We start from the raw sequence: 16766 nt of genomic DNA on the forward strand, positions 1-16766 counted from the left end.
TTCTGTGATTTAAAACAACCCAAACAAAAATCCCAAACAAACACCACCACCACCCCAAACACAAAACAAAACAAACACCACTACCCCCTCAATAACACAGATTTCTAGACTGCTATATGTTGGAAAGGATTTTTGGAAGTCATCAGATCAAACCCCATTAAAAATTTGGCCTAATTAGATGAAGTTTTCTAGTAGGTTGTTTGGTTTTCAGCTCTCCCAAGGATACAGACACCAAAACTCTTTGAGCAGCCTATTCTCAATGGTCAATCACCCCCAAGGTAGAATTCCCTCCTTCACCCAGATGAAATTACTTTTGCCACAAATTCTCTGTTGTCCTTTCTCTGTTGCTAAGCACTTCTAAAAAGTGCACAGCTCAGTCTTTGCTATACTACTTCTTTGTGTTTGGTAGTTGGAAGCAATAAGATTTTCTCTTAGCTTCCTTTTATGACTGAACAAACTCAGCTCTGTCTCTCCTCTTGCATAGTCATCTGGCCACCACAGTACCCTCCACTGGGCTCACTTTACTTTGTCACTACCTTTTATCAAGGAACCCACAATCCAGTCATGTCATCATAGAAAGCAACTGGATTGCACAACTTGCCTTTAGTAAATCAAGACCTAGCATTCCCAATTCCATTTTTGTTCTTCACATGATTGGGAAGAGCTTGCAGAAGGATTTACCCAGTAACACACTGACAGTGTTCCAGACCCTCCTTCTTGCCCTTCTTGAAAACGTTTGATGCTCAGTCACCAAGGAACCTCCCAACTGCACTGACTTCTCTAGGAGGATAGAGACCAGTCTCACAATGACATCAGCATCCCAGGATGCACATCATCTTGTCTCACTGACATGCAATTACACAACTGATTACACAAAATGATTTCCCAGCTATCATCATCTACTGTGGGCAATGCTTCATTCCTCCACAGACTTTATCATTAGGCTCAGGGGCCTGTTGATCAGGCCTACGGACAAATCTTACTAGTATGAACAAGCAAAAAAGGCACTAAGCATGCTCTGCCTTTCCTTGTCTATCATTAGCCCCTTGCCCACTGACCACTGGACCCACATTTACTGTAGCTTTTCTGTTGTCACCCCCACCCTTTCTGTTTCATCCCATATCTCTCAAGAGTTTCAACTCCAGCTGTTCTTTGGCCTTTCTAACTTCTCCCCAGCATATTCAGGCAGCATCTCTGTATTTCTCTTCAGTAACAGTATTTAAAACCACATTATCAGAAAAAACTATGCAGTCTCACCTTGAAATGACTCGCAGGGTCTATCAGTTGAAGTGCTTGCATCTGCTGACGCAGTCTGAGCATCAGCCAAACTCTTTTCAGTGGATGTTGAGCCTAGATTCCTGAGAACCACCTCCTCTTCTCTCCTTGACGTATGAGCAAGAGAAGATGGTGAAGTTTCAGCATAGAGTCGTTTCAGTACTCTCTCTATGAACACTGTGGGGTAAGAAAACTTTCTTAGAAAAAAATGCAATGTTTTAAAGGTATTTTCAGATTTTAAAAAAGTCAACAACTGATGATACAAGATCATTTCCCTCTTATTCCATGCAAGTCTGTCTTCAGCAGTCCCTGTCCCTCAAAGGTAAAGCCAAAAATACATATATCTCAAATATAATTAAAGAAAAAATAATGAAGTCCTAAACTTAAGTCATAAAAGCACCTTTAAAATCCTTGAGTTCACAAACGAGGTTCTTTTTGAAGTCATTTTGGCAATAAATTAATCCAGTACACTTATGGACCAAACATTTTTTTCATAAATTTCTTTTTTTAAAAAAGTATTTTTCTCCATACGTAAGACTGCTCAAAAAGCAGGTCTCTTCTGGCACAGAGGCACTGCAATTGATACACTCATTAAAAAAATCAGTAAGCTACAACTATTTAATCACACAGAAAAAACTAGAAGTAGACAGCAGCAGAAACACATGGTAACCCAATTATTTCTACAGAATTAGCAGTATTCTTCTACGCCTCTTCCTCTTATGGGCCCCTTTCTGACGACACTGGCAATCTGCTACTAGTTTCTCAAACAGAAGCATCATTTGATTAAAGAAATATATGCAAATAATCTACTCATCAACCTATCATCTTTATATGGATGCATGCATGTTTCAATCACTTGAAATTACATATTATATTAAAATAAAAAGCAATACTAAGAAAAGTTTTATCCACTGCAAAACAACATCCCCAGTTTCATAAATTCTACATGGTCAAGCAAATTATGTGGGGTGAGGGAAGAAGATCTGGAGAAAAGCGTGTTATCTAAACTCCAATTTTAAATTCAATGTAGTGTACAGATATAAAACAAGCAAACTGGTGCAGATTCTTAACAAAATAATTCTGCTAAAAGGAAAGGACTTACACTGTTATAAGAAGAATGACCCCTACTACAGCTTAAGAGAAGAACATATTATCATCACAACTCTTCAATAAATTACTTCCTTCACAAGTGAAAAACAAACCAAAAATTGTCTTGATCAAGCTGGGAAATCCTTGAACCTCTAGTCCTTGCTGGATAAAATTTATCTCCACATATACCTTGGCAATATGCTTCAACTGTCATGTTATTGACTATCTATGGGGGAGAATGTCTTTTAAGACATTTTCTGGACTTTTATATGATCACTTACTCTTTGCTCATGCTCAGTCTTTTGAATAATCAGTGGCCTTATGAAAGGCCGATAACAACATGGAAGACTGAAGAGGTATTGGTGGAGAAAGTTTCATTTAAGAAGCCTAAATTTTAGTTTTTTCTATGTTTATCCATCACTTGGTGACATGAAAACACCTGTGACAAGACACAAGTGATGTCTCCATCAAGTATGCACAATTCCTTTTGCAAGTTAGGGGTTGAGACTGTTTCCAGAAAGACAGGCATCAACAAGTATGGTTTCTTTTCTTAAGGTTCCTTTGCCAGGATATTCCACAGCTAAAAAGACAAAAACCCCAATTACTCTCCTCAGAGGACAACTAGACCAAGTAGACAGAAATAAGCAATGTAATAAGATAAAGTTAACTGCCCTTTGCAGATTTCTGACTACAAAGCAAGTTTTCCAAGAAATTTATCTGGAGTCTTTCCCCGAGTATTACAGTGTCAGTAGCAGCATTTTAATGAACTCCAGTAGAGTTGTTACTAAATGTCATGGTTTATCCCTGATAGGCAGCTAAGTCTCAGCCACTTGCTCAGTCCCCTCTCTGTACAATCAGAAAGAGAATTGGAAAGGTAGAATTGAGAAAACTTGTTGGTTGAGATAAAGACAGTTTTATATGCAAGCAAAAGCCATCCCAACATGCAAAGCAAAATACGAAATTAATTCACTGCTTCTCACTGGCAGGCAGGTGATCAGCTGTCTCCAAGAAAGCAGTTGTCCATTAGTACATAAAGCTGACATGGAAAGATGAATGCCAGCACTTCAAACACCCCAACACCCATCACCCCACCTTTTCCACCTTCTTCCCTCAGCCTTTATTGCTGAGTACAATGTCATATGGTACAAAATATCCCCTTGCTCAGTTGGGGACAGCTGTCTTAGCTGTGTCCCCTCCCAACTTCTTAATACCCCTAGCTTACTCGCACATCAGCACTGCTTCAGATAGCAACAAGACCAGCTTTGATACATTCATTCGTTCTCATTCACATGGGGCTCTATGCTTCAGAAAGCAAGCTGAAACAGCAGAAAGCAAGCTGAAACGGTGCCCACATTTGGAAGGTATGAATACTGAGGGAAGTGTTCTTTCACAGAAATCTCTTGCTTAGAAAGAAGTATCTAGATCAGTAGCAGTGATACTTGAGCATAGAGGCGGTTTAGCTGCCAACGCCAAAGCAGCATCCAATCTTACATACTGGAGTTTTCAGCAGATACAGGAAGCAGTAGCTGGGTGCAGAGTAGGGCAATTCTTTGCTGCCTGTAAAGTTTTCACACCTTTGCCAGTGTATCTCAGCACTGCAAAGTCATCTCTTAAGACCACTTGTAAATCCCAATAACCACAACAGAATGGAAATAAGCATCAGTGACACCTAGGAATGGCAAAGTCCTTGTTTGGAACCTGATGTGTTCTAAGTCTTCTGAAGACATCAGGTAATAATGTATCCCAGCAGTACACCTTCCTCAGGAGAATGAAGATGATGGTATCACTAGAGAGCACCTGAAAAAACTATTTGAAATCCCAGAAGTCCACCTGCAGCCCAACACTTTTGGAACAACTTTGCCCTGTGTATCAATTAACAATGAAATCAGGCTCTGTGGAATATCTAACCTGCCATACTCAGCACCTTTACATGTTCCAAAGGTGCACTCTGCTTTGCAATTAAAGCGTCTGACCTAAGCTACCAAAAATTATTTTTCAGATGACAGAGTATGAGCTTTCTTCAAGGTTATAATTACCTAGAAACAAAAAAAATCCTGTGATATTCATGAGCACTGGCTTAACCACAGGAGGTTGGTCTTGCCTGAGCACCTTTTCTCCCCTATTGAAAACACTTCCTTAACCTGGTGTTTTCGTCACTATGCAGCATGAGAGATCAGACCACCTGGAAAGAACTGGTCAAACCCTCAAAAAACCCTACCTCATAAGGAGATTAGCAATTAAGAAAATTCAAGGAAAAGACATCTACTACCAGAGACATAGCTAAGCAATCAGAGCTCCAAAACTGAGCAAGAGTTGCTCTCACCATACCTGTAGCATAGCCAAGTACATATAGCTATTTGTTATCTTTCTGTAACTGATGGAGAATCTCTATAGATTCCTGTGGTCTTTCAAGAGATCAGTCTGGGGACACTTTTCATAACAGACTGATGTTTCTAAACAAGCATACATAATTTTGAAATGGGATTTTACAGAGACCTCAAGAAAAGATGAGGGATATGCTGTTTGGAGTCACAACCAATACAAATTGCCACACTTACAAACAGCATTCATGCATATGGTACAAAGGAGTTAAGTTAATATATTCTACTGGGTATGTTTTTAAGGACATTCTTGAAAGTTGTACTCATATATTACAAAATCTGGTGTTTCATTTGGGAAGAGAAAGAATAGTTTGAGGAGAATTATCTCTGGAACTGAGCCTGTGTTTGAACAGGAAAAAAATGTGAACAGCAATAAGAAGCCAATTACAGGGTAAAAAGGGAAGTCTTGTTGTACAGACTACTGTAAGTATCTCTACTCTTATAACAAAAACAGTCTCTGGAACTAGACAAGAAACTGGGAGAAGAAAGCCAAGTAGTTTAGAGACCAGGAATGGCAATGATGTGGATGCAGCTGAAAGCAACATAGAATGTTAGCATTAGCTCTTCATTGCTTTAAATTGTTCTTATGTCCCTACAAAATCTGGGACAGCAGGTAGTAATCCAAGAAGTTTTATAGGGCATAGACCAGGCAAGACTCAATGAAAACCCAGCCCATGATAAGTCTTTAAAAGCTACCACAACAGTTTATCATGGCTCTGTTTTTCTGAGGTATAATTGATGGCTCATTACTCCCAATGTACTGAAGACTACAGATACTTTTTGAGTTTGATAAGGAATGTATTCTACAACATGAAGAAAAAATTCCCCATGGCTATATGTTACCGAAGGAAAATAGGACTCTGAACACATGGTTACACTGACAACTGGAGAAAGCTCTAAGCCTCAAGGGTAGTTGAGTGTGGCCCAAGGACCACAACATTTTGCAGTTGTGTTGTCATAGCAGACTTAGTTGCCATTTTAGTACTGAGCCGTGCACAGCAAAAATGTTTCCATTGTTGGTATCTCCAAAGAGAAGCACAAATAAAACTGAAGTAGTGCTTGTCACATTGTGTGTGCTCATTCACCTCCAGGACTGTGATGGGACCTTAATACAACAATGGACAGATTTATGCTGTGAGTTGTATAATACTGAAAACAAGACACTGAAAGGGCGTGAAGATGGAAAAAGCATTAGACTTTTTATACCCATCAACTAAAGATGACTGTGTTCTGAATCTACCTGGATCTGCCAGACCTCAGACCATGTGTGCACATATCAGAGGCAGCAGAAATACTTGTGCATGCCACAACAGTTTTTGAGATGAGAAAAATCAAAGACATTATTATATGAATCTCACCAAAACCTTTTACAGCCTTAAGTCTGCTGTGCACAAACCAGCTGAACCCAACCCTAAACAGAGTTTTTACAATAACCCACAAGACACAGAACAAGAAGGAGAGCCTGTGCTATTCAGCACAAGCAAGTAAATGCGCTGATATTAAGGACTGCCCTGACCTAGGTGCAGGACCTTACACTTTACCTATTGAACCTCTGTCTGCCTCATAAATAAAGACCTTGTAAGATGTGTACTCCTGCTAGGGTACCAGGAAGCAGACCATTTCAGTATTACTTCAAACTGTGCATGCTGTCCCTTTTTCTAAACATCTTTCACAAAACTTAAAATACTTCTCATATTATACCTTGATCCTACCTGGCACAATCAAACAAACTCCACTTAAAACATCTAAAGATATCTTGCTCACTCTTACTAAGGAATCTCAACTTCACATGTGGGCTATAAGAATAGCTGAAAATAGTAAAAAGAGTCATTCAGAGTTCAGACTATTGAAGAGAAAAATACATGGAAATTTTCAAAAGTGCCAGCTTGTTCCCTCTGCTCATAGGAAACTAAAATGAAGCTCAATACAGTAATACTTACAAAAGAAACCATGAAATTGGCAGTACTATCACTGAGCACAGGCAAAAGTTCAACAAGACTGTTCATTTAAGTTTTATTTAAAAGGAATATTCAGATGTCATAATATATAGATACGGCTGAATGTTTACATAGCCTTCTTGAGGAACTAAATATATCATCCTTGGTTGTGACATGAACATTGGATTTCAACACAATTATCCAGCAATTCCTACCATTGTCCCCACACATATGTAATGCAAATCAATAGGATGCCAAATACCCATCATTATGAAGCACTCTAAGTTTCAATGACAATTTTTCTTTCTTGTCTTAAAAGGGTTTTAATTTAATCCATCAGGCAACATTTAAGAGAAATACAAACTTCTGGAGCACTGTGTTCAACGTTCTGAACTAGAGACAACTGAAAACTTTTGAAACCACCAGTATTGGAAACAACAATCCGCTGGGTTTGTCTGGGATACACTGAATTCTCTTCAAAGTAGCTACTATGAGGCTATGTTTTGGTCTTGTGCTGAAAAAAGTGTTTATAATGCAGGGATGAAGGGTGCTCACACAGAGACAAGGCTTTTCTACTTCTCACACCAACCCACCCCTAAGCAGGCTGGGGATGTACATGAAAACCTGAGGGGTCACAGCCAAGACAGCTGACCCAAATTGACCAAAGGGATATTCCGTACCATATGATGTCATGCTTAGTATGTAAAGCTGGAGGAAGGAAGAGGAAGGGGTTTTATTTGGAGGGATGGTATTTGTCTTCCCCAGTCACTGTTATGTTTGATGAAGCCCCGTTGTCCTGGAGATTGCTGAATGCCTGCCTGACAGCCAGTGCGGAGTGGTGAATGAATTCCTTGGTTTGCTTTTCATGTGTGGACAGCATTTGCTTTACCTTTTAAATTATCTATCTCAACCTGTTCGTTTTCTCACTTCTACTATTCTGATTGGCTCCCCCACCCCATGAAGGGGGAAGAGAACAAGCAGCTGTGTGAGGCTCAGCTGCCAGCAGGGTTAAACCATGACACAATCTTCTTATGGATTGCTCCGAAACTGCCCAGAGGTTCCAGAAATCTACTGATAACAAGATCAAAACTAGCGCTGAGTGAAAGGCATTACACACTAATGGCTTAAAAAGGTACCACTCTTAGAGGAAAAGAAGTGTCAGGCTTCAAACTTAATTTCCAATTCATATTTCCCTTACTGATAATTATATAATAATGAAAGAAAAGATAACAATCCTAAAACTCCCTGAGGTTTATCTTTTTTTTTCCCCCTCCAGAAAAAAAGCCTCAATTTATTTCCAAAATTATGCTGAGTTTAAAAAACAAAAATTAAAATAATAAAACAAGATCTGTACGAAGCAAATTTGTTCTTAATCAGATAAAAAGAAAAAAATCAAGCCACCCACAAAACACTGGTGTGTTCTTCTACAAAAATGAAGCTGATTTAAAAAGCCAAACCCAAACAAACAAGCCCCTCCAAGTAAGGAACCACAATCTCATTTCAATCCCTACCACAAATACGAGCTTTCTGCCCCAAGCCCAAGCCGTTTGACTCACCAGAGTCAAAACCCAGCACTCCTCCCTGACATACTTTCACTGTTTAAAACCTTCTGGTACTGTTGTTACCAATGGGCGTCAACTGACTGCATTTCATTTCCAGTTTAATCTCTCAAATATGAAGTCTTCTTTAGTACCACTGGATCATCCTTCATAGGGCACACTAACTTTTCTATCACTTCTCATTAGCAGTTAAGGTTGATACCATATACTACATCTACACCAACATTGTACCTCTACCCTTCAGCACCCTATAACCCTACACAATGATGTTATCTTAGGGCTTCACGAACTTTCAAAAATGGTGACTACAGCTTTAAACATGCAACTGATGTTTAACAGATATGAAATATGGATCCAATTGTCTAAGCGAGGATAATAATCTTGTCAGAAGTACTCATATGACAACTCTAGTACCTCTAGCAACCAGACAAAAAAAACCCTACAAAACTCAAAACATTGCACTTTCTCACTTAAACACTTTTCTGGCAAAATGAAGTGCAAGTTCATTTATCTTCACTGCTGGCTTACTGTCTTTCATCTATTTGCATTCTCTTCACTGGCAATAAGCTGTTGACCATCTTGTTTACTTTGTATTACGGTCCAGTGCAATATAAAATAAAAAGCTTTAGTGCTCACTTGTAACACAGATAAAAACTTATCTTCTGCATCTTCAACCTACTCCTATATACAGAAGCAAAACCAATCTTTGAGAGACGCATCTAAATCATCTTTTTCAGCTCTTTTCCGAGACACCTGTCTTGTTTTTTAAATGTAATTTTACACAACAGAAAGTCAAGTTTCCATATATGCCATCAGCTGCAGAGGCTGATGAGAGGAGGTTGTAAACTCTTCCAATTTTATTATTTCTTCCTGGGTGACCACGTGGCATCCCATCATCATTGTATTCCTTGCTGCATTTTTTTTTCCCAATCTTAAACCATCAGTCCTTAGAGTGGCTGAAGAAAATATGAGTGATTTCTAACTTCACACAGTAGAGTTACTCAGCATGACTGTTTTAGCTTTCTCTTCCACCTTACTGAAACAAGAAGTTCTTTATTTAACCTTTAGCTTCAAACAATTTGAGTGCTTTGGAATTTGTTTCCTCTGTTCTCATTTCTAGAGTCATGTGTTTACTTATAAGAGAATTAACTCCTCTTAATTCTCTCCCAAGAGACATGAACTTGTAATTTGCTGGTCTTCCCCAAAATAGGTTAAACTAGAAGCAAAATAGTTAATTTAACTGAGTTCTCCATTTCTCAAAACGAAGGTGCATCTAAACCAGAGAATACTAGTACACTTTTATAGTTCCTCCAAAGCTACCACCAGCTGCAAGCAGCCAGTTTAAGCACTAACCCTCACTGCTCAGTCTCACTCCCATCCTTGTTATCCTCACAGAAATGATTCGAGTTTCAGGATGCTGGAAACGTTTGAAAACTCAAGAGCCACCCACAGTCACTACAGGTGGCAAGCACTCAGCTCTTTTATAGCTCAGCCCTACTTCCTCTTAAGAATGCAATATCACTTCAAGAACTCCTGTACTTTTGCTATTTGCTGCATAAGGTATTAGCTTACAAAACACGAAGGTAAAACAAATGCACTTAAGTTATACTTGGACAGAGGATTGTTTCTCTCAGAATCGTATCAACTCACTTTAAATAAGGCAAATTGTGTATTTACTAACAAGAAGTAAACAGTGTATACACACACACTGAATTAAAAACCAAAGGCGTTATTCTTAAAACGCTTCATGATTAGACACCAATTGTATTTACTCTTCCTCCTCACTCACAGGCAGGTATATCCAGGAGCGGGAAGCGTTCCCGGTGCCTCCCAAACAGACAGATACAGGCCAGGAGCTCCGCGAAGGGCTCAGGTTATAGGGCCAGGCTGCTGGCCGTGTCTCTGCTCCCCGCTGTACATCCAACGCTCTCCCAAGTCCCAGTCCAGCCCTTTCCCAGTTTCGCCCCAGGGCGCCTTCAGCGGAGAGACCCTGAAAGCTACAGCGGGCAGTCCGCTACCGGGCTGCTCTACTAACCCACCCTCAGCTTCCTACCGCCCTCACCCGCGGGACAGGGCGCGAAGGGGAAAGCCACGCGAGTTCCGCGGCGCGGCCGTAGTAGCGAAAGCAGCACGGCACGCCCGTCCCAAAACGCGCTTCTGCTGAGGAAGGCCGTGCCCGAGGCCATTCATGACAACACGACTCTGAAGGCTCGATGCCCCTCAACCCGGCACGGCTGCAGCTTACCTTCCCTCCTGCTCAAGGCCATAGCCCCACGGCGCAGAGGCCGCCCCCTATGAAGAAGCCCAACCAGCCCCACGCCACCGCTAGCCCTCGGTCGCCCTTCTTCCTGCTCGCCGCCACTCTTGTCCGTCACAGGACTGCAGGCGTCTTATTGGTTGAGAAGAGGAGGCAGGGGCGGGTCTGCCGCGCCGCGTGGCCCCGCCCTCCCTCCTGCCGTGGCCGGCGCGGTGCCCGCGGGCACAGGTAGGGGGCGCTCGGCTGCGCAAGAGCCTCCGGGCGCCGCCGCCGCGCGCGAGAGCGAGGGCGTCGAGGTGCGCGCGGTGAGGCGCGCGGGGAGCGGGCGGCGGCGGCGGCGCCCCGGCGGGGTGAGCGGCGCCGGGGTGAGCAGCGCCGGGGTGATGCTGGGCGCTCGCCGCTGCTCCCGCTCCCGCGTCTCCTTCTTCTAACCCGGCAGCCCTTCCGCACTCCGCACCCCGCATCCGCAGCGGTAATAATGCACTAGAATGTCAGCGCTGAAAAAGGTAGGGAGGGAGGAAGGAAGAGGTGGGGGGACGCCGTCGGGGCGGCGGGAGCTGGCGGGATGCCCCCGCCCAGGCGGAGGAAACGGGGTGCCGGTGCCGTGGGTTCGGCCGCTGCGTGCGGGGAGAGATGGGTGCCCTAGGCAACGGGTGCAGGCTCGCCCGCCGCGCCGTCGGTGGTGGTGTTCTACCCCCATCATCGGCGCGTCCCGTCGCCGCGTTGGGTCTCGCCGTGGTGAGGGTCTCACCTCGGCACAGCCCGGGCAGGACGGTGGCGGGGCTGGGTACTCTGTGCCGGTGAGGGGCGGCTGCGGGACTGGTACTGGCCGCAGAGTGCGGGGAAAGGCGGCGGGGAGGGTGCTACGGAGGGACATTCCGTGCGGCCGGTTTGTCCGGAGGGAGCCGCGGGGTGAGGAACGCTGCGGTCAAAGCCACGGTACTGGTGGCGATTTACATTTTGGGGATTCCCAGGGATGCTCCGCCAGGAGAGACCGGGGGCAGCCGGGGCTGCAGCCGCCCCGCAGCACCCTCTGGACAAATCGGAGGGTCTGTTTCCCTTGCCGGCCGCCATGCCGCGGAGGGCTGGGGGACGTTGAGGGGGACCGCGCTGCTCCCCCTGACCTCTTGCCGCCCCCCGCGGCGAGGACGCAGTCCGGCATCCCAGGAGGGGTGGGCGGCCGGCGGGTCCGCGCCAGCTCAGCGCACCTGCCCCGCAGAGCTCGGCGCAGCCGCGCGCACATTCCACGCTGGCCCAGGGCGCCGGGGCGGTATGGGGCGGCTGTCTCTTGTCAGAGCGCTCCCGCGGTTCTTTGAAACGCCGTCTGCTGGGGACCATGAAATAATGAAGGGACGCTGCGCTCACAGCGCAGCGCGCCCCGGTTCCTCTCGCCTCCCGGCGCGGAGCCGCTACCTCGGGTTGGGTACTGCCCCATCCGGCTTTTTCAGAGGGAGAGTGGGGGGCAGCGGGCGCAGTGCCGAAGGGTCTTCTCTTCTGCCGCTCCTAATTCTGCCGCCTTCATAGCCTGATTCTTACCCTGACGGTGCCCCAAACCCAGCAGTGGTGCCGGCGCCGTGCACCTTGCCGGTAAATAGATGCGTATGGAAGTGCTTCGGCCGCAACTTCCCTGAACTTCCAAAGGTTTCTAATCCGCAGCGAGGAACATTTTCTAGTTTCCCTGTTTGCTTTCTTACGGGACAGGCTTGCACCATCTCAACGTGCCTTGGGCGCAAGGCGTATGATACTTGAATCTCTTCCAAATTAAAGCATTTAAGGTGCATCAGGCAATGTGAGCCCCAGAACAATGCTGTTAAGCTCGAGTGCCCTTTTCAGCCCTGGAGCGTTTTGTCTAGGTTTCGATCTGCTTCGGAGCAGCATTGCGAGAGAAGTGCTGCCAAAATTTGAAATAGTGACTGCCTCCAGATATTTAGGTAGTGTGTGGCTGTAAGTGGGTATCATGTGAGGAGGAAGGATCACATCAGTGTCGCTGAGCACAGGGACAAGTGCAGGTGCCAGGAATTTGCTGTGGGGGTCTTAATAACTGAATGCTTTGTGCTGCAGGTTGGGCTGTGTCAGGAGAGAGTAATAATTGTACTGGACTTGTTTGAAAAAGCAACTCAGAGGTTGAGCAAAAGTGACACTACTTTATAACACAAATTTATTTGAGGTATCAACCTTTCACATCTGATTAATTTCATTTCTGTCTTCTGTGTTTTATCTGGCAAACAGGTAAAATGTGAAGAGCAGAAGTTTTCTGTTTCTGTGCTTTGAGTGATATAGCAATTATACATTCAAGTAATTTCCAGATGGTTTTACAAAGCACTTTCTTTCAGAATTACAAGTTTTGATTTTACTGTGTGTAGCTATTTTTACAGTGCTAACCATATTCTGTCATTTATATTTGAAAGGTTTGTCCATCCCCCCATCATTTGGCACGCTTTTCAAGATGTCTGGTATGTGGTTAAAACGGGCTCAAATGATGCCTAATAGTTTTATGAATTAAAATGATATGCATTCCGAGAGCTGTGGTCAGACTCTGTGTGATCTGACATAATATTCCTAAATTAAAGAGGCATTTATTAGATCACTGTTCAGTTACAAACTAGGACTGTCAAATAAATTTGTTGATTCTATTTTAGATTATTTTTAGCTTTTCATTTTAGTACTATGAAGTGCTACTTCCATTTTGTTACACGTGTATCTATGTGTACCTCTTTGTTAACTTTTAGAATTTCTGGTCCCTCTGCAATGAGTTTCAATTTCTGGTCCAAGTTGAAGTTACACTTAAGAGTGAAGACATAAATGCTTTAAACAAGTATTTAACAACCAGGAAGCATAGGCTACTTTTCACAGAGGTGTTGAGGAAAATGTGTTTTGTCCGTGTAGTGTGTAATACTGCACAGTCAAATCCAGATTTGATGAATTGGTGGTAATATTCCTAATGACTTAATGGGATCATAATTTCACATTTGTGTAGGGCAAAATCCCACCAGTGTGAATGGTGTCATTGTCGGCTGTGCCAAGCTTTTAACAGAAAAAGTTACCAAATCAAGATGTGAATGTCAAGGTCCATTATTGCTAACTAAAAGATATATTCTAATAAATTTCAATATATGAAGCATTTTGATGTTAGTTGGTGTATGTGATAGGAGAAATGTAACCCTCAGTAGGACTTTTATACATGATCTTGAGGAAAACTTGGATATTTGATTTCTACTGTGTCTGAAGACCAGGTAGCATCCCATCTAGAGGGGAAGTACCTGTGGCAAGCTTTCCTGAACATTACCTGTCTTGGTTAAGTTGCCATTTCACAGTTACCACAATTTTCTTCTGACAGAGGATGTTTTAATAGGAAATATTCATACATGCACTCTGGATGAGTAAATTTCATCTTGACTGAGAGCTTTATCTGGCTGAACCATGGACACCGGAGTAATTATTAGGATAGTTTTTATGTGCCTTAACAAAGGTGGTAAAATGTTGTTTTACGCTTGCCTTTGGCAGGAACTTTTTTCCTGTTTGCAATTACACGTAGTCATAGTAATTTCCTAGTATAGCTGTGATAATCCTGTGAGTAGCTTTGATAATGAGCATTGAAATAACCCCCTGTTTTTTTTCCTGAGGTATATACCATTGGGGGCCCTTTCAAACTGCATCAGTCAAACAAAAACAGCTGTTTCAGTTCTACTCCATGAACAAGACAAGTCTTATTTGATGCTTCAGTTCATCACTACAGTGAATTTGTTTATCTGGCCATGCCTAATGAATGAGAGGACCACTAATGCAGACAGTTAGTGTTAGGTCATCAATTATGGTTGTATTTAAGAATATTTTAAATTCTTAAAGGTGTGTCATATACCACCAAAATATCCTACCTGAATCAAAAGTAGTCTGCTTGCTAAATGGGTAGTTTTGTTTGAATAACTGCAGAAAGAAAAAAAATAATTATATGTAGTTCAGTTTGCCTTGCAAAAAATTCATAGTCATCCACGAACCATATGGCTTCCTTACCTCTAGTAGAGAAATATCTCTCTGCATGGCAGATACAGTATGTCAACAGCTATGATCAAATATAAGTAGAAGTGGGCACGGATGAATCAGAATTTCTTTTAAAGCAGACCTGTTGGAGACCACAACTTCTCATATTTTAGTCCATGTATATCTCCTTTACAGAATTATATTTCCCAAAAGGAATTATAGTTCATTGCAGCTACTTTCAGTTATAGGGGCCAAAATGATTCATTAAAATAAAACAAGTACTCTTCTCATGGTATTTATTTGAGAAATGTCAAGAAGCAGTTTATTCATTTAGTACACACTCAGTTGCGATGAGAGGATGGAAATCACTTAAGCTGGATTTCTCAATCAGTGTTTCTATGCATGCATATTTGGTCTCACTTTGCTTTTATCTGTTTCTCACTGTACTTTCTAAAATACTTCTTCTGTGCATAAAATTTACTTATCTTCAATAAGTTTTTATTCCACATTTGTCGCATTTCTCTGTCCTTGCAAGTTTTGAAAATGAGCAACAAATAGCTTTCAGTATGGCACTGGCTTTTATAACCACATATTCATATGACCTAAAAAGGCTTTCTGTCCACTTTTGGCAGTAAATACAGTATACACCTGCAAATAGCAAAGATGCATGAAGTATAGCATAGATGAAGGCATTTATCTCACAAAGGGAATCAGTGTTTATTGTGTTCAGCAGATGCTGCTACCACCATGTGTAGGCAAAGTAGATAAATTGACAATAATGGAATGTAAAAAATACAGTAAAATACAGAATTCCAACAATTCAATAATTTAGAGATTCAGACTGTACATATGCCCAAATAACAGAGAAATATATACCAGGGCTTTCAGTCTTTCTATAGCTCGTCATTTTGGGTCTGTCATAGCTGCTCCTTCTCTACCCAACATCTTTCCATCACTATCAGTTTCATATCTTCCATTTTAAATACTCTATTTAAAGGGAAATTTGTAGTGTCAAAGGAAAGAAGAGCATCCTAAGGTTGTCAGATTAACCTGAGCTCATTTCGAACACAAGAAGTTGTTGCAAGCTAAAGTTTTGTAGCAAATGTGAAGGTTAAGTCTTGAGAGTAGAGTTGAAAACAGGAAAGCGTAGAACTAAGAAAGAAGTTTAGGGAGAAATTGGACACCAATGTCTTGTGTAGTAGTTATTTAAATACGTAGTGGTCATGCAAACGATACATATTCCATCTTGGAATCTGAGAGGTTGCTTGAGCTGTGTGCAGCCTCTGGAATGCTTCCTCTCAGAGGGAGCAACTCTCCTCCAATGCTCTGGAGAGATGGCAGGTCAATATGGAGTGTAACAATTGAAAACGCTTCTTTGTATCGTGTCCTTATCATCTTTCTTCATTTATTTAGGTGATACTGTATTTTCAGTAATCCCTAAGGTGTGGGAGAGAATGCAAATTAATTGTTCAAGCTTGTCTGGAATCTAATTGTCCTTAACATGCTGGGGGGTTTTAGTATGTTGATTTTCTATGTGAGATTTATTTTTGTGCGTTGGAGGTCAACTGAATTAGTTTCCTGTGATTCTTTACTTCTTGCCAGCATGACTTGCATTGTAAAACTTTATCATGCCTTAATAATGTTATGCAAATGACATAAAATATCAGCAAAATCTCCAGTGATTCTCCTAGTTAATACATCTGGAGAGGCGGGTGACTTTTCATAAAACCATGTGTGGTGTTATTAAAGAATCACATAATCAACTTAGCCTTTAAGGAAATTTTGTCCAAATCATTTCACTCTTGCATGGTCATTTTTGGAGCTGGTTCAGCTGGAGGGGTACAGAAGTAAGTTATTGTATTATTGTGTCTTTTACTGGCAGTGAGAAAAGTAAAAAGTAGAACTTTGTAGCTTCCACACTTGCCTTCTAGATTCACAAGTAGGCTATAAAAATAATGCTGAACAAATAGCTTAATTCAACACAAGTGGTAGTTTACTTTTGAACCTTTTTTTCCTTGAATGGCAGAGAGTAGAGGAGAGAGAATCTCAAATAGTTGCAACTCCTTTTCTTTCTCATAAAAGTAACCTAAAAATGGGGGGAGGAAGGGTAAACCCCCAGAGGATCTTCCACTTTCATATTCTTGTTGAATTATGGGTTTATAAGTAATTGGAATATAAACCTCTAGAGCATGAACTCTCTGACTCTGTCGAATTTGTCTAAACAGGGTCCAAGTAAGTTAAAAGACAACACTTCTGCTTCATTCGGGCAGAGTGAAATTTCTTTCCAAAG

The 16766-nt window shown here is 42.2% G+C and overlaps 1 protein-coding gene across 1 annotated transcript in view; it reads right to left on the reverse strand.

Moving 5' to 3' along the window:
* ERICH1 (glutamate rich 1) overlaps window positions 1-10508 on the reverse strand; it is a 50905-nt gene extending 40397 nt beyond the window's left edge. Inside the window, exons 1-2 of the mRNA XM_054383815.1 lie at window positions 10487-10508; window positions 1258-1452 (exon numbers count right to left, since the gene is read on the reverse strand). Of these exons, the coding sequence (XP_054239790.1) occupies window positions 1258-1452; window positions 10487-10508 (217 nt within the window). The remainder of the gene's footprint in view (window positions 1-1257; window positions 1453-10486) is intronic.
* Window positions 10509-16766: the final 6258 nt, after the last annotated feature.

This window comes from Indicator indicator, chromosome 9 (genome assembly GCF_027791375.1).
Source record: "Indicator indicator isolate 239-I01 chromosome 9, UM_Iind_1.1, whole genome shotgun sequence".
In the NCBI taxonomy this organism is placed as follows: Eukaryota; Metazoa; Chordata; class Aves; order Piciformes; family Indicatoridae; genus Indicator; species Indicator indicator.